Below are 15,020 nucleotides of genomic sequence, written 5' to 3'. Positions count from 1 at the left end.
TCACTCAGCCTCTACCTCCAGCCTCACTCAGCCTCTACCTCCAGCCTCACCCAGCTTCACCCAGCCTCTACCTCCAGCCTCACCCAGCCTCTACCTCCAGCCTCACTCAGCCTCTACCTCCAGCCTCACCCAGCTTCACCCAGCCTCTACCTCCAGCCTCACCCAGCCTCTACCTCCAGCCTCACCCAGCCTCTACCTCCAGCCTCACCCAACCTCTACTTCCAGCTTCACCCAGCCTCTACCTCCAGCCTCACCTCCAGCCTCACTCAGCCTCTACCTCCAGCCTCACCCAGCCTCTACCTCCAGCTTCACCCAGCCTCTACCTCCAGCCTCACCCAGCCTCTACCTCCAGCCTCACTCAGCCTCTACCTCCAGCCTCACCCAGCCTCTACCTCCAGCCTCACCCAGCCTCTACTTCCAGCTTCACCCAGCCTCTACCTCCAGCCTCACCTCCAGCCTCACCCAGCCTCTACCTCCAGCCTCACCCAGCCTCTACCTCCAGCTTCACCCAGCCTCTACCTCCAGCCTCACCCAGCCTCTACCTCCAGCCTCACTCAGCCTCTACCTCCAGCCTCACCCAGCCTCTACCTCCAGCCTCACCCAGCCTCTACCTCCAGCCTCACCCAGCCTCTACCTCCAGCTTCACCCAGCCTCTACCTCCAGCCTCACCCAGCCTCTACCTCCAGCCTCACTCTGCCTCTACCCCCAGCCTCACCCAGCCTCTACCTCCAGCCTCACCCAGCCTCTACCTCCAGCTTCACCCAGCCTCTACCTCCAGCCTCACCCAGCCTCTACCTCCAGCCTCACTCAGCCTCTACCTCCAGCCTCACCCAGCCTCTACCTCCAGCCTCACCCAGCCTCTACCTCCAGCCTCACCCAGCCTCTACCTCCAGCTTCACCCAGCCTCTACCTCCAGCCTCACCCAGCCTCTACCTCCAGCCTCACTCTGCCTCTACCCCCAGCCTCACCCAGCCTCTACCTCCAGCCTCACCCAGCCTCTACCTCCAGCTTCACCCAGCCTCTACCTCCAGCCTCACCCAGCCTCTACCTCCAGCCTCACTCTGCCTCTACCCCCAGCCTCACCCAGCCTCTACCTCCAGCCTCACCCAGCCTCTACCTCCAGCCTCACTCAGCCTCTACCTCCAGCCTCACCCAGCCTCTACCTCCAGCCTCACCCAGCCTCTACCTCCAGCCTCACCCAGTCTCTACCTCCAGCCTCACCCAGCCTCTACCTCCAGCCTCACCCAGCCTCTACCTCCAGCCTCACCCAGCCTCTACCTCCAGCCTCACCCAGTCTCTACCTCCAGCCTCACCCAGTCTCTACCTCCAGCCTCACCCAGCCTCTACCTCCAGCCTCACTCAGTCTCTACCTCCAGCCTCACCCAGCCTCTACCTCCAGCCTCACCCAGCCTCTACCTCCAGCCTCACTCTGCCTCTACCCCCAGCCTCACCCAGCCTCTACCTCCAGCCTCACCCAGCCTCTACCTCCAGCCTCACTCAGCCTCTACCTCCAGCCTCACCCAGCCTCTACCTCCAGCCTCACCCAGCCTCTACCTCCAGCCTCACCCAGCCTCTACCTCCAGCCTCACCCAGTCTCTACCTCCAGCCTCACCCAGCCTCTACCTCCAGCCTCACTCAGTCTCTACCTCCAGCCTCACCCAGCCTCTACCTCCAGCCTCACCCAGTCTCTACCTCCAGCCTCACCCAGCCTCTACCTCCAGCCTCACCCAGCCTCTACCTCCAGCCTCACTCTGCCTCTACCTCCAGCCTCACCCAGCCTCTACCTCCAGCCTCACTCAGCCTCTACCTCCAGCCTCACTCAGCCTCTACCTCCAGCCTCACCCAGCCTCTACCTCCAGCCTCACCCAGCCTCTACCTCCAGCCTCACCCAGCCTCTACCTCCAGCCTCACCCAGCCTCTACCTCCAGCCTCACCCAGCCTCTACCTCCAGCCTCACCCAGCCTCTACCTCCAGCCTCACCCAGCCTCACCCAGCTTCACCCAGCCTCTACCTCCAGCCTCACTCAGCCTCTACCTCCAGCCTCACTCAGCCTCTACCTCCAGCCTCACTCTGCCTCTACCTCCAGCCTCACTCAGCCTCTACCTCCAGCCTCACTCTGCCTCTACCTCCAGCCTCACTCTGCCTCTACCTTCAGCCTCACTCGGCCTCTACCTCCAGCCTCACCCGGCCTCTACCTCCAGCCTCACCCGGCCTCTACCTCCAGCCTCACTCGGCCTCTACCTCCAGCCTCACTCGGCCTCTACCTCCAGCCTCATTCAGCCTCTACCTCCAGCCTCACTCTGCCTCTACCTCCAGCCTCACTCGGCCTCTACCTCCAGCCTCACCCAGCCTCTACCTCCAGCCTCACTCAGCCTCTACCTCCAGCCTCACTCAGCCTCTACCTCCAGCCTCACTATGCCTCTACCTCCAGCCTCACCCAGCCTCTACCTCCAGCCTCACTCGGCCTCTACCTCCAGCCTCACTCGGCCTCTACCTCCAGCCTCACTCAGCCTCTACCTCCAGCCTCACTCAGCCTCTATCTCCAGCCTCACTCATCCTCTACCTCCAGCCTCACTCAGCCTCTATCTCCAGCCTCACTCATCCTCTACCTCCAACAGACCCTGATAATTTGAGATTGAGACCTCTGCAGGTGAATGGCATCTGCAATGTATATAATACACAATGACAATCCACAACTAGAACATATACAGTGTATCTAGTGATATAGCTTCCCTGCTGTCCCATATGTATAGATTCTATAGGAATGTCGTACACGTGCCGCGCGTCCCGTATATGACAGATGATGTAACCTGTTCTCCAATGTTCTGTTCCAGATTATCATCTCCAGCATCATGTGCAGTTACAGTAAGGAGGACTGGAGCGAGCTGTCCCGTATGGCAGAGGTAAGGCTTCTGTATATAACCTACTGTATATATGTATATGGGCTTGGGGGCCCTTCACAAGTCATCTCTGCTTTATAATTATCCTAAAAAGAATTCAGATTCCCCCAATCTAAATGCTGTCCGCAGTATATATGGTCTGTAAATGCTGTCCGTGGCATACATGGTGTGTAAATGCTGTCCGTGGTATATATGGTGTGTAAATGCTGTCTGTAGTATATATGGTGTGTAAATGCTGTCCGCAGTATATATGGTCTGTAAATGCTGTCCGCAGTATATATGGTCTGTTAATGCTGTCCGTAGTATACATGGTGTGTAAATGCTGTCCGTAGTATATGTGGTGTGTAAATGCTGTCCGTAGTATATATGGTGTGTTCATGCTGTCTGTAGTATATATGGTGTGTAAATGCTGTCCGTAGTATATATGGTGTGTAAATGCTGTCCGTAGTATATGTGGTGTGTAAATGCTGTCCGCAGTATATATGGTGTGTAAATGCTGTCCGTAGTATATATGGTGTGTAAATGCTGTCCGCAGTGTATATGGTCTGTAAATGCTGTCCGTAGTATATATGGTCTGTAAATGCTGTCCGTAGTATATACGGTGTGTAAATGCTGTCCGTAGTATATATGGTCTGTAAATGCTGTCCGTAGTTTATATGGTGTGTAAATGCTGTCCGTAGTATACATGGTATGTAAATGCTGTCCGCAGTATATATGGTCTGTAAATGCCGTCCGTAGTATATATGGTCTGTAAATGCTGTCCGCAGTATATATGGTCTGTAAATGCTGTCCGTAGTTTATATGGTGTGTAAATGCTGTCCGTAGTATATATGGTGTGTTCATGCTGTCTGTAGTATATATGGTGTGTAAATGCTGTCCGTAGTATATGGTGTGTTCATGCTGTCCGTAGTATATATGGTGTGTAAATGCTGTCCGTAGTATATATGGTGTGTAAATGCTGTCCGTAGTATATATGGTGTGTAAATGCTGTCCGTAGTATATATGGTGTGTTCATGCTGTCCGTAGTATATATAGTGTGTAAATGCTGTCCGTAGTATATATGGTGTGTAAATGCTGTCTGTAGTATATATGGTGTGTAAATGCTGTCCGCAGTATATATGGTCTGTAAATGCTGTCCGCAGTATATATGGTCTGTTAATGCTGTCCGTAGTATACATGGTGTGTAAATGCTGTCCGTAGTATATGTGGTGTGTAAATGCTGTCCGTAGTATATATGGTGTGTTCATGCTGTCTGTAGTATATATGGTGTGTAAATGCTGTCCGTAGTATATATGGTGTGTAAATGCTGTCCGTAGTATATGTGGTGTGTAAATGCTGTCCGCAGTATATATGGTGTGTAAATGCTGTCCGTAGTATATATGGTGTGTAAATGCTGTCCGCAGTGTATATGGTCTGTAAATGCTGTCCGTAGTATATATGGTCTGTAAATGCTGTCCGTAGTATATACGGTGTGTAAATGCTGTCCGTAGTATATATGGTCTGTAAATGCTGTCCGTAGTTTATATGGTGTGTAAATGCTGTCCGTAGTATACATGGTATGTAAATGCTGTCCGTAGTATATATGGTCTGTAAATGCTGTCCGCAGTATATATGGTCTGTAAATGCTGTCCGTAGTTTATATGGTGTGTAAATGCTGTCCGTAGTATATATGGTGTGTTCATGCTGTCTGTAGTATATATGGTGTGTAAATGCTGTCCGTAGTATATGGTGTGTTCATGCTGTCCGTAGTATATATGGTGTGTAAATGCTGTCCGTAGTATATATGGTGTGTAAATGCTGTCCGTAGTATATATGGTGTGTAAATGCTGTCCGTAGTATATATGGTGTGTTCATGCTGTCCGTAGTATATATAGTGTGTAAATGCTGTCCGTAGTATATATAATGACTAAAACATCTGGGATGAGATATAATCAGTATAGTTTAGGGTGAGCACCTTAGAGCAGTGCGTCCCAACAACAGTATCTCCAGCTGTACTACAACTCCCAGCATGTCCTGACAGAACTAATACTTCACACAGCAGAGGGTTTGCTTCAGTTATCTCCAGTCTGAGTAAAGTCACCGGCAGCAGCGAAAATCTTTTACCCATCCTGATCATTTCGATACAATGTATTAGTGCAGAGGAAATTGTATCAGCTCCGGCGTCTACTCTAGACCAGATACAATTGTAGCAAATCCTCAGCGGGGTCCTAACAGATTTTAGCTGGAAGTTGTAGTTTTGCAAACACTGTCCTAAAGTAAATCATGTAATCGAATAACACTATATACTGGAGTGACCCCCCCCATGTGATAACAGGTTTCATCAGGGGACAGGATTAAAAGTTAATCTTCCCATATTTTAAGTTATTTCTGATTTTTAATCCTGTAAGTGTCCCCTGATGAAACCCATTAAGAAACACGCTGAGATATAGTGTTTTTGGATTATGAGAATTATTTAAGGGCAGTGTTTTCCAACCAGGCTGCCTCCAACTATTGCAAAACTACAACTCCCAGCATGAGGCACCCTGGTTGGAAAACTCTGTCCTAAGGTAAATGATGTAATCAAAGAACACTATATCCTGGTGTGTTTCCTCCCCATGTAATAACTGGTTTCATCAGAGGACACTAACAGGGTTAACATTCAATCATTCTTTTCCTTAAGTTCTTTCTGACTTTTAATCCAGTTAGTGTCCCCCGATGAAACCCTTTAAGAAACATGTTGGGATATAGTGTTCTTAGATTACAGAAATTACTTTGGAACAGTGTTTTCCAACCAGGGTGCCTCCAGCTGTTTCAAAACTACTATTACATACATTTATAAGCACTACTGTGGTAGATGTAGACAGTAACATATTACTAACCCTCAAAATGATGTTAAAATTGAGACATTCGCCAGTATATCCTTATATGAAGGACATATCTGAGCCCGCACACCAACGCCAAGGTTTCTCAAGTGGCACAGAGTGGGTCCCTAACCTGACATTGGCGTAGTGCCGAATGGCAACCACTGCCTACAAGACCCCATGCTCACAGGGGGAGCGACCCAGTGGCCAGGCAGCTCCACTACTGCCCAACCAAGCCCCTGGCTCTGGGCCGCATCACCCCACAGACAAAGCATCAGAGAAACAATGGCCGACACAGAGAACCGCACCAGTGTGAACACCGACCATGTGCTCCCTACCAGAGGGCTGGAGAATGCCAGGAGGAAACCCTTATTTATGTGTCTCCTGATAATTAAAAACGCCCGGGCGGATGGAGCGGAGAGCTGGCCATGGAAGAAGGGAGAGACTACAAATGTACAACACAAATAAAGAAACATGGCCGCACATCCACCATTTGTAATTTGATCTATTTGCTTCTCAGCATAATTAAAAAAACTAACAAATTGTGTGTATGTTACTGTCTACATCTACCACAGTGGTTCACTTAAAGGGGTACTCTGGTGAAAAACTTTTTTCTTTTAAATAAACTGGTGGCAGAAAGTTAAACAGATTTGTAAATTACTTCTATTAAAAAATCTTAATCCTTCCTGTACTTATTAGCTGCTGAATACTACAAAGGAAATTCTTTTCTTTTTGGAATGCTCTCTGATGACATCACGAGCACAGTTCTCTCTGCTGACTTTATTATAATAATAATGACGCTTTATTTATTGTTGTCCTTAGTGGGATTTGAACCCAAGTCCCCAGCACTGCAAGGCAGCAGTGCTAACCACTGAGCCACCATGCTGCCCTTAGCATACATCTGCTATGCACACTTACTAAAATGGACAGAGATGTCCGCAGAGAGCACTGTGCTCGTGATGTCATCAGTGTTCCAAAAAGAAAGCAATTTCCTCTGTAGCATTCAGCAGCTAATAAGTACTGGAAGGATTAAGATTTTTTAATAGAAGTAATTTAAAATATGTTTAACTTTCTGCCACCAGTTGATTTAAAAGAAAAAAGGTTTTCACCGGAGTACCCCTTTAACCACCTTCCAGGATTTTTTTTATGTGACTATGCTACAGGGGCTGTAAAGTTAGTGTAGTCCATAATATAGTGTCTGTACCTGTGTGTGACGGTTTTCTCACAATTCATCCCAATATTTATTTTTAGCAGCATACAAAATGACTGTTGTCTCAGATTTTTCCCAGGTTGCAATGCGGCCAAGACCTGACATCACTAATCAGCTGATGACAGGGAGCCTGTCTGCTTCAATGGGTGGAGCAATCGCTAGGTGTGAGAGAGATCAATCTGCAACTAATGCAACAGCTGTAGGCACCCTGATTGAAAACCACAGGTCTTTTGAATGGATGCAGCTCATTTATGTTTCAATGGGTGGAGCAATGGCTTGGTGGGAGAGGGATCAATCTGCTCCTCCAGCATAAATGCACAACTGCATCTGGGGTTGTTGTTCAAAACTACTATTCCCAGCCAGCAGCTTTCCGTGCATGCTAGGAGTTGTAGTTTTGTAACAGTTGAAGGCACCCTGGTTGGAAAACACTGCTCTTAAAGGGGTACTCCGCTGCTCAGCATTTGGAAAAAAAACTGTTCCGAACGCTGGAGCCGTCGCCGGGAGTTCATAACGTCATATTCCCGCCCCCTCATGATGTCACACCCCGCCCCCTCAATGCAAGTCTATGGGAGGGGGTGTGACAGCCGTCACGCCCCCTCTCATAGACTTGCATTGAGGGGGCGGAGTGTGACATAATGAGGGGGTGGAGCTATGACATAATGAGCTGCCGGCTCCAGTGTTTGGAACAGTTTGTTCCAAACGCTAAGCAGTGGAGTACCCCTTTAAAGGTGTAAATCCACTGGTGCCAGAAAGTTAAACAGATTTGTAATTTACTTCTATTAAAAAAAAATCGTAATCCTTCCAGTACTTATTAGCTGCTGAATACTACAGAGGCAATTCTTTACTTTTTTAAACCCAGAGCTCTCTGCTGACATCACGAGCACAGTGCTCTCTGCTGACCTCTCTGTCCATTTTAGGAACAGTCCAGAGCGGCATATGTTTTCTATGGGGATTTTCTCCTACTCTGGACAGTACCTAAAATGGACAGAGATGTCAGCAGAGAGCACTGTGGTTATGATGTCAGCAGAGAGCTCTGTGTTCCAGAAAGAAAACCATTTCCTCTGTAGTATTCAGAAACTAATAAGTACTGGAAGGATTAAGATTTTTTAGTAGAAGTAATATACAAATCTGTTTAACTTTCTCCACCGGAGTACCCCTTTAAAGAAATAGATATTTTTTTACAACATGTTTATTGTTGTATGCTGAACACTTGTACTTTTTCAGCGTTCTGCATATGGATCTACATGTAGACATACTATTGTCCGTATAGTGATGTGAAGTATACGGTTCTCTGTACGCCTCCTCTATAGCACAATATTGTAGTTCCGGCCTCTTTTTGCTGCTGTATATACATTACACGGACTGTATTTTCTTGCTCTACATCACTATATGATCATAAAATAGTCTTTCCATAATGGATCCTCCACCCCCAGTTCCCCTCGGAGCTGCAGCGGATAATCCCCGCACTTTCCCTTCCTCCTCGCTGCATTATCAGGCCATGAATGGCGCGGTTCTTTACGGCCTCACATAAGCTCGGTATAATGGACCCGTAATTGGCTTTGCCTCACAAAATGTTTTAATGCACCTCACTATATATTGCGTCCTCTCTACATTGTAAACCTACGAGAGAAAAAAAAACACTTTAGGGATTTAGGGAGTGAAATTAAAGACAATACGTAATTGGCTTCTGGTCCTCGGGACCGGCGGCGCTCCACCTGTATTTACCTAATTGACCGTGAAATCTTTTGTAAAATCGGAGGCTGACAGGAGCTTTGCCACTTTAAGCAGATGATGATGAATGGCTTTATTATGTTGCCTGTTCTCCTTTTATATGGCTGCAATGCTTAGTGTTCTTTTCATCTTTAATGGCTGCCAATTTGCAAAAAAAAAAAAAAAGAGAGAGGCCAGGGGTATGGGCCGGGGGGCCGGGGGGGGTGGGGGAGGGGGTCTCCAGTAAATTTACAATTCAATAGACTGCATTACGGCATCTTTAAGGCTGCAGTCAACTCAAAATCCACTTTGTGCCTCCAATATTTCATGTAATGTGCAGAGAGGGGGGTCTACCGGGAGACCGCCGGGCCGGGCCTGACAGCACATATTGCTTTATAGTATCTTAAGTGACAATTTCCCCCTAATGGCCGACCCCCGGTGCTCACCGCCACCATTCCCAGCCAACCCGTCCTGCACCAAAGTGCTCAATTGTGCATTATTGATTAAACAATAATTCTCTATGGAAAGTGCCCGGGGGTCAAGAGCTGAGAGCCCAGCGAGGGCATTACGTAGTCGTTTAGGCCACTTACAGAATGGATGACACATATTCGCTCCCGGACCCATTTCTCAGCGTGTTTATTGCGCTGATATGAAGCGTCTGACCAGGAACGATGCGTCGGTGCGGCCTCCCAGGCCAAAGATTACAGTATTACTGAAGTTCTGCAGGAATAGAAAAACAGGGCGGATTCCTTCCAAAAACAGCACCACCCCTGTCCTCAGCTTGTGTGTGGTATTACATCTTGGCTCTATTTACTTGAAAGGAACTGAGCTGCAGAACCATACACAACCTGAGGACAGGGGTGGAGCTGTTTTTGTGAGAAGATTAGCTTTGTTTTTCTATTTCTGGATACAACTTTTGCTTTGTTTTTCAATGTTATCTTTCTTTGCCTTATGTTATTTCTGACTTTTAATCCTGTTAGAGCCCCCTGATGAAGCCAGTTATCACATGGGGGGGAAACACGCCAGGATAGAATGTTCTTGGATTACAGAAATTACTTTAGGAAAGTGTTTTCCAGCCAGGGTGCCTCTAGCTGTTGCAAACCTACAACTCCCAGCATGCCCAGAGAGCCTATATCATAAATACAGATCTTCTGTTAGTCTATCCGCAGGGTGTGTGAGTAACTGGTCCTACCTTGGTCAGTGCTATTTACCACTTACATGCATGGTGTTTGATTTATTGCTTTATTTCACCATGTTATCTTTCTATACCTTATTTGTCACTTGTAATCCCGTTAGTGCCCCCTGATGAAACCAGTTAACACATGGGAGGGGAAACATGTCGGGATAGAATGTTCTTGGATTTCAGGAATTTCTTTAGGACAGTGTTTCCCAACCAGTTGTAAAACTATAACTCCCAGTATGCCCGGACAGCCTTTGGCTGTCCGGGCATGCTGGGAGTTGTAGTTTTGCAACAGTAGTTGCCACCCTGGTTGGGAAACACTGTATTAGGAGCTACAATTCATCACTTGGGGGGGTATAATTGATATATCTGACGATTGTACCCACCCTTGTTGTCATTTGGCTGTCCGTGAGTGAGCGCATTTGGGGTCTTTTGGTTGAGCTTTGGTTTATTTGCAAATAAATTTCCGATTCTTTTTGTTAACTAAAGATTAAACCCAATTAATTTTAATTATAACCAATGAAAGTTATGTCTTAGCACAGAGTATTTTACGTCCGATGCAATTTGGGAAAAACATATTTTCTATCGCTAGTTTTCTTTTTTGCATTTACAAAAGTTAAAGGGGAACTCCAGAGGTTTAAAATAAATAAATAAATAAATAAATAAATAAGTAATTCAAATCAACAATGGCCAGAAAATTCTACTAATTTGTAAATTACTTTTATATAAAAAAAATCTTTAAGGGGTATTCCAGGAAAAAACTTTATTTTTTATTTTTTTTATATCAACTGGCTCCAGAAAGTTAAACAGATGTGTAAAAAAAAACGTAATCCTTTCAATAATTATCAGCTGTTGAAGTTGAGTTGTTGTTTTCTGTCTGACAACAGTGCTCTCTGCTGACACCTCTGTCTGTCTCGGGAACTGCACAGAGTAGAAGAGGTTTGCTATGGGGATTTGCTTCTACTCTGGACAGTTCCTGAGACACGTGTCATCAGAGAGCACTTAGACAGAAAAGAACAACTTAACTTCAGCAGCTAATAAGTACAGAAAGGATTAAGATTTTTTTTTTATAGAAGTCATTTACAAATCTGTTTAACTGTATCCCCTGGAGGAAGTCGTGTTGTCTTTCCGGTAGGTACTAGGTGCTGAATGTCCTAGAAGTCATGAAGTCTTTTAAGTACTTATCAGCTGCTGTATGCTCCACTGGAAGCTCTTTTCTTTTTGAATTTTTTTCTAGTCTGACCACAGTGCTCTCTGCTGACACCTCTATCCATGTCAAGAACTGTCCAGAGCAGGAACAAATCCCCATAGCAAACCTCTTCTGCTCCGGACAGTTCCTGACATGGACAGAGGTGTCAGCAGAGAGCACTGTAGTCAGACTGAAAAGACTACATGATTTCCTCCAGGACATACAGCAGCTGATAAGTACTGAAAGGATTAAAGGGGTACTCCAGTGGAAAACATTTTTTTTTTTTTAATTTAATCAACTGGTCCCAAAAAGTTAAACAGATTTATAAATTACTTCTAGTTAAAAATCTTAATCCTTCCAGTACTTATCAGCTGCTGTATGCTCCACCGGAAGTTCCTTTCTTTTTGAATTTCTTTCCAGTCTGACCACAGTGCTCTCTGCTGACACCTCTGTCCGTGTCAGGAACTGTGCAGAGCAGGAGAGGTTTTCTATGGGGATTTTCTCCTACTCTGGACAGTTCCTGACATGGACAGAGGTGTCAGCAGAGAGCACTGTGGTCAGACTGGAAAGAAATTCAAAAAGAAAATAACTTCCTGTGGACCATACAGCAGCTGATAAGTACTGGAAGGATTAAGATTTTTAAATAAAAGTAATTTACAAATCTGTAGAACTTTCTGGGTCCAGTTGATTAAAAAAAATATATATATGTTTTCCACCGGAGTACCCCTTTAATATTCTCATGTATGTAATTTACAAATTTGCATAACTTTCTTAAAAAAAAAAAAGTATATTTTTCCTCCGGAGTACCCCTTTAATATTAGTGTTTATATCAGGGCATGTAGAGTTTTTTTTGTACTTTTCCCCTCTGAAATCTATAATGTACACAATGATGTTCCCCATACCCTGATATCGGAACATTCCACTAGACCCCAGGGATAGAACTTGTCACACTCGGGGGCTTTGCAGCAGTTTGCTTTGTGGCTTCCTTCTGGGTGTGGATTGTAGGATGATGCAGGCCTGAAGCACATAACACACTCGGCTCTGCTGCATCGCTGGCGTACACCTCTCTCTCGTGTTGTAGCGGAGCCGCTGTCAGACACGTGTACATGAGAACCCCCGCAGATCCTCAGCAGTGGTGCCGTCGCTTTGTGTCGGCTGTAACCTTCATGTAGTTGTTTCCTCCGGGGAGGTTGGTTTATGTGAAAGACAAAAGCGCGGTGGGGGGTAATCCTCCCGCCATGCGGTGCTAATCCTCGTCCCATGGAGCCCGGCTTACATGCCGTATCTGCCGTGTCACCGCGTTCTTTGATGGCTTCTCGCAGTTACCAGGAGACAATCACAGAGAAATAACTCCGGAACATTCCGATAAAAGATGGCGGAAAGAAGGTGAAACATAAATGTGACGCAACCTGGCGCAGATAAAGGCGTATGGGCCCATGCCCCACCAGCTATTACTCTATAGATGTGCTGCACCCAATATATATATATATATATATATATATATATATATAGATATATATATATATATATATATATACATACATACAGTGACCCCCGACCTACGATGGCCTCGACATACTATATATACAGTGACCCCCCCCGACCTACGATGGCCCCGACATACCATATATATATATATATATATATATATATATATATATATATATATACAGTGACCCCCCGACCTACGATCATTTCAGCATATGATGCTTTTGTATGTCGGGTCCATCGCATAAATGGCTATCCCTCAGCGCAGACTGCTTCAGCTGCCCCCGGATAGCCGCTTACGGTGCCCCGTGTGCTCCGCTGACGATCACTTACCTGTCCTCGGGGCTCCGGCGCGTCCTCTTCGGGATCCCCTGCATCGTCGGCGCTCTCCATCGTCGTCATCACGTCGCTGCGCACGCCGTCCCGTCATCCAATAGGAGCGGTGTGTGCATAGTGACGTGATGGCGGCGACGGAGAGCGATGTTCACAGGCAACAGAGACCTTCCCGGAGCGTCGGGGACACCTCGGGGACGTGGCGACAGTCTCGGGCATGCTGGGTGTTGTAGTTTTGCAACATCTGGAGGTCCGCAGGTTGAAGACCACTGTCCTATACTTTACATTGCACGGATCCCTTAACATACGATGATTTCAACAAACGATGGTCCATTTGGAACGGATTACCATCGTATGTTGAAGGACTGCTGTATATATATATACCGTACCTACCTGCTGCAGTCTGTCATTCACCTGATTCTTGAGCTGCTGCTGCCCATCTGCTCCTGATTGACAGATCGCTGCCCATAATAGAAGCCGGCCTTCAGAACGCATCCCCTTGATTGTCCGCTCCAGTACGCTGTGCAAAAACATTAAGTCAACTGGTGCCAAAATTACTTCTAGATAAACATCTTAATCCTCCCAGTACTTATCAGCTGCTGTATGACCCACAGGAAGTTGTGTAGTCCTTTCCATTCTGACCACAGTGCTCTCTGCTGACAATTCTGTCCATGTCAGGAACTGTCCGGAGTAGGAGCAAATCCCCATAGCAAACCTATCCTGCTCTGGACAGTTCCTGAGATGGACAGAAGTGGCAGCAGAGAGCACTGTGGTCAGACTGGAAAGAACTACACAACTTCCTGTGGAGCATACAGCAGCTGATAAGTACTGGAATATAGAAATCATTTACAAATATGTAGAACTTTCTGGCACCATCTTATTTCATTTGTTTTGTCCCCTCGGAGTACCCCTTTGAACCTGTAGCAAGTAATATTCTTCTTCTATGGAGTAACACAACAGTCTGCACTGATCTGTTGTGTTTCTAATGTACTTTGTTTTATTTGTGTTTAAAAAAGCTGCCACTAGGTGTCTCCCTACTTGTCCAGAGCACATTTACCCCCAACTTTTGTTTAGACTTTGGACTCCTGCTGGACTGGCAGAATTCCAAAATCAGGAAATGCTGAGGGGTGTGTGTGCAGCCTTAGCCAATCAGAGCTCATCTCACACTGAACTGCTCTGGGTTGTGTGTGAGAGAGGGAGGAAGTTCTCCCCTGTATGGCTTCAGATGATGTCACGCCTGCTGGGGAACGCCCCTTCCCAGTCTGTGAATCTGACTGAGCAGAAAATACAGAGAAATATAAAGGTAGAAAACTAACAAATAATAAAAAAGGTGGGGGGGGGGGAGGGGTTATCATGCCGGGGACAGTGACCGGGGAGGATTATAAAATGTAACAAGACAGGTACTATAAGTGCATCAGTACAGTTACATGTGCTGTGATTGGTCATGTGTAGTTATTATGTGCTGTGATTGGTCATGTGTAGTTATTATGTGCTGTGATTGGTCATGTGTAGTTATTATGTGTTGTGATTGGTCATGTGTAGTTACTATGTGCTGTGATTGGTCATGTGTAGTTATTATGTGTTGTGATTGGTCATGTGTAGTTACTATGTGCTGTGATTGGTCATGTGTAGTTACTATGTGCTGTGATTGGTCATGTGTAGTTATTATGTGTTGTGATTGGTCATGTGTAGTTACATGTGCTGTGATTGGTCATGTGTAGTTATTATGTGCTGTGATTGGTCATGTGTAGTTATTATGTGTTGTGATTGGTCATGTGTAGTTACTATGTGCTGTGATTGGTCATGTGTAGTTATTATGTGCTGTGATTGGTCATGTGTAGTTATTATGTGCTGTGATTGGTCATGTGTAGTTATTATGTGTTGTGATTGGTCATGTGTAGTTACTATGTGCTGTGATTGGTCATGTGTAGTTATTATGTGTTGTGATTGGTCATGTGTAGTTACATGTGCTGTGATTGGTCATGTGTAGTTATTATGTGCTGTGATTGGTCATGTGTAGTTATTATGTGTTGTGATTGGTCATGTGTAGTTACTATGTGCTGTGATTGGTCATGTGTAGTTATTATGTGTTGTGATTGGTCATGTGTAGATACTATGTGTTGTGATTGGTCATGTGCAGTTATTATGTGTTGTGATTGGTCATGTGTAG

At 46.0% G+C, this 15,020-nt stretch overlaps 1 protein-coding gene across 4 annotated transcripts in view; it reads left to right on the top strand.

Moving 5' to 3' along the window:
• The window catches only part of DPYD (dihydropyrimidine dehydrogenase), a 1,322,423-nt gene that overhangs the window by 870,833 nt on the left and 436,570 nt on the right, over nt 1-15,020 (top strand). For all 4 annotated transcript variants that reach the window (XM_056528554.1, XM_056528555.1, XM_056528557.1 and 1 more), the window contains one exon: nt 2,835-2,903. In XM_056528554.1, the coding sequence (XP_056384529.1) occupies nt 2,835-2,903 (69 nt within the window). The remainder of the gene's footprint in view (nt 1-2,834; nt 2,904-15,020) is intronic.

The sequence above is a fragment of the Hyla sarda genome, chromosome 6 (genome assembly GCF_029499605.1).
Source record: "Hyla sarda isolate aHylSar1 chromosome 6, aHylSar1.hap1, whole genome shotgun sequence".
In the NCBI taxonomy this organism is placed as follows: Eukaryota; Metazoa; Chordata; class Amphibia; order Anura; family Hylidae; genus Hyla; species Hyla sarda.
Note: the sequence above shows the minus strand (reverse complement) of the source record. Positions and strands in the feature narration are given on the sequence as shown.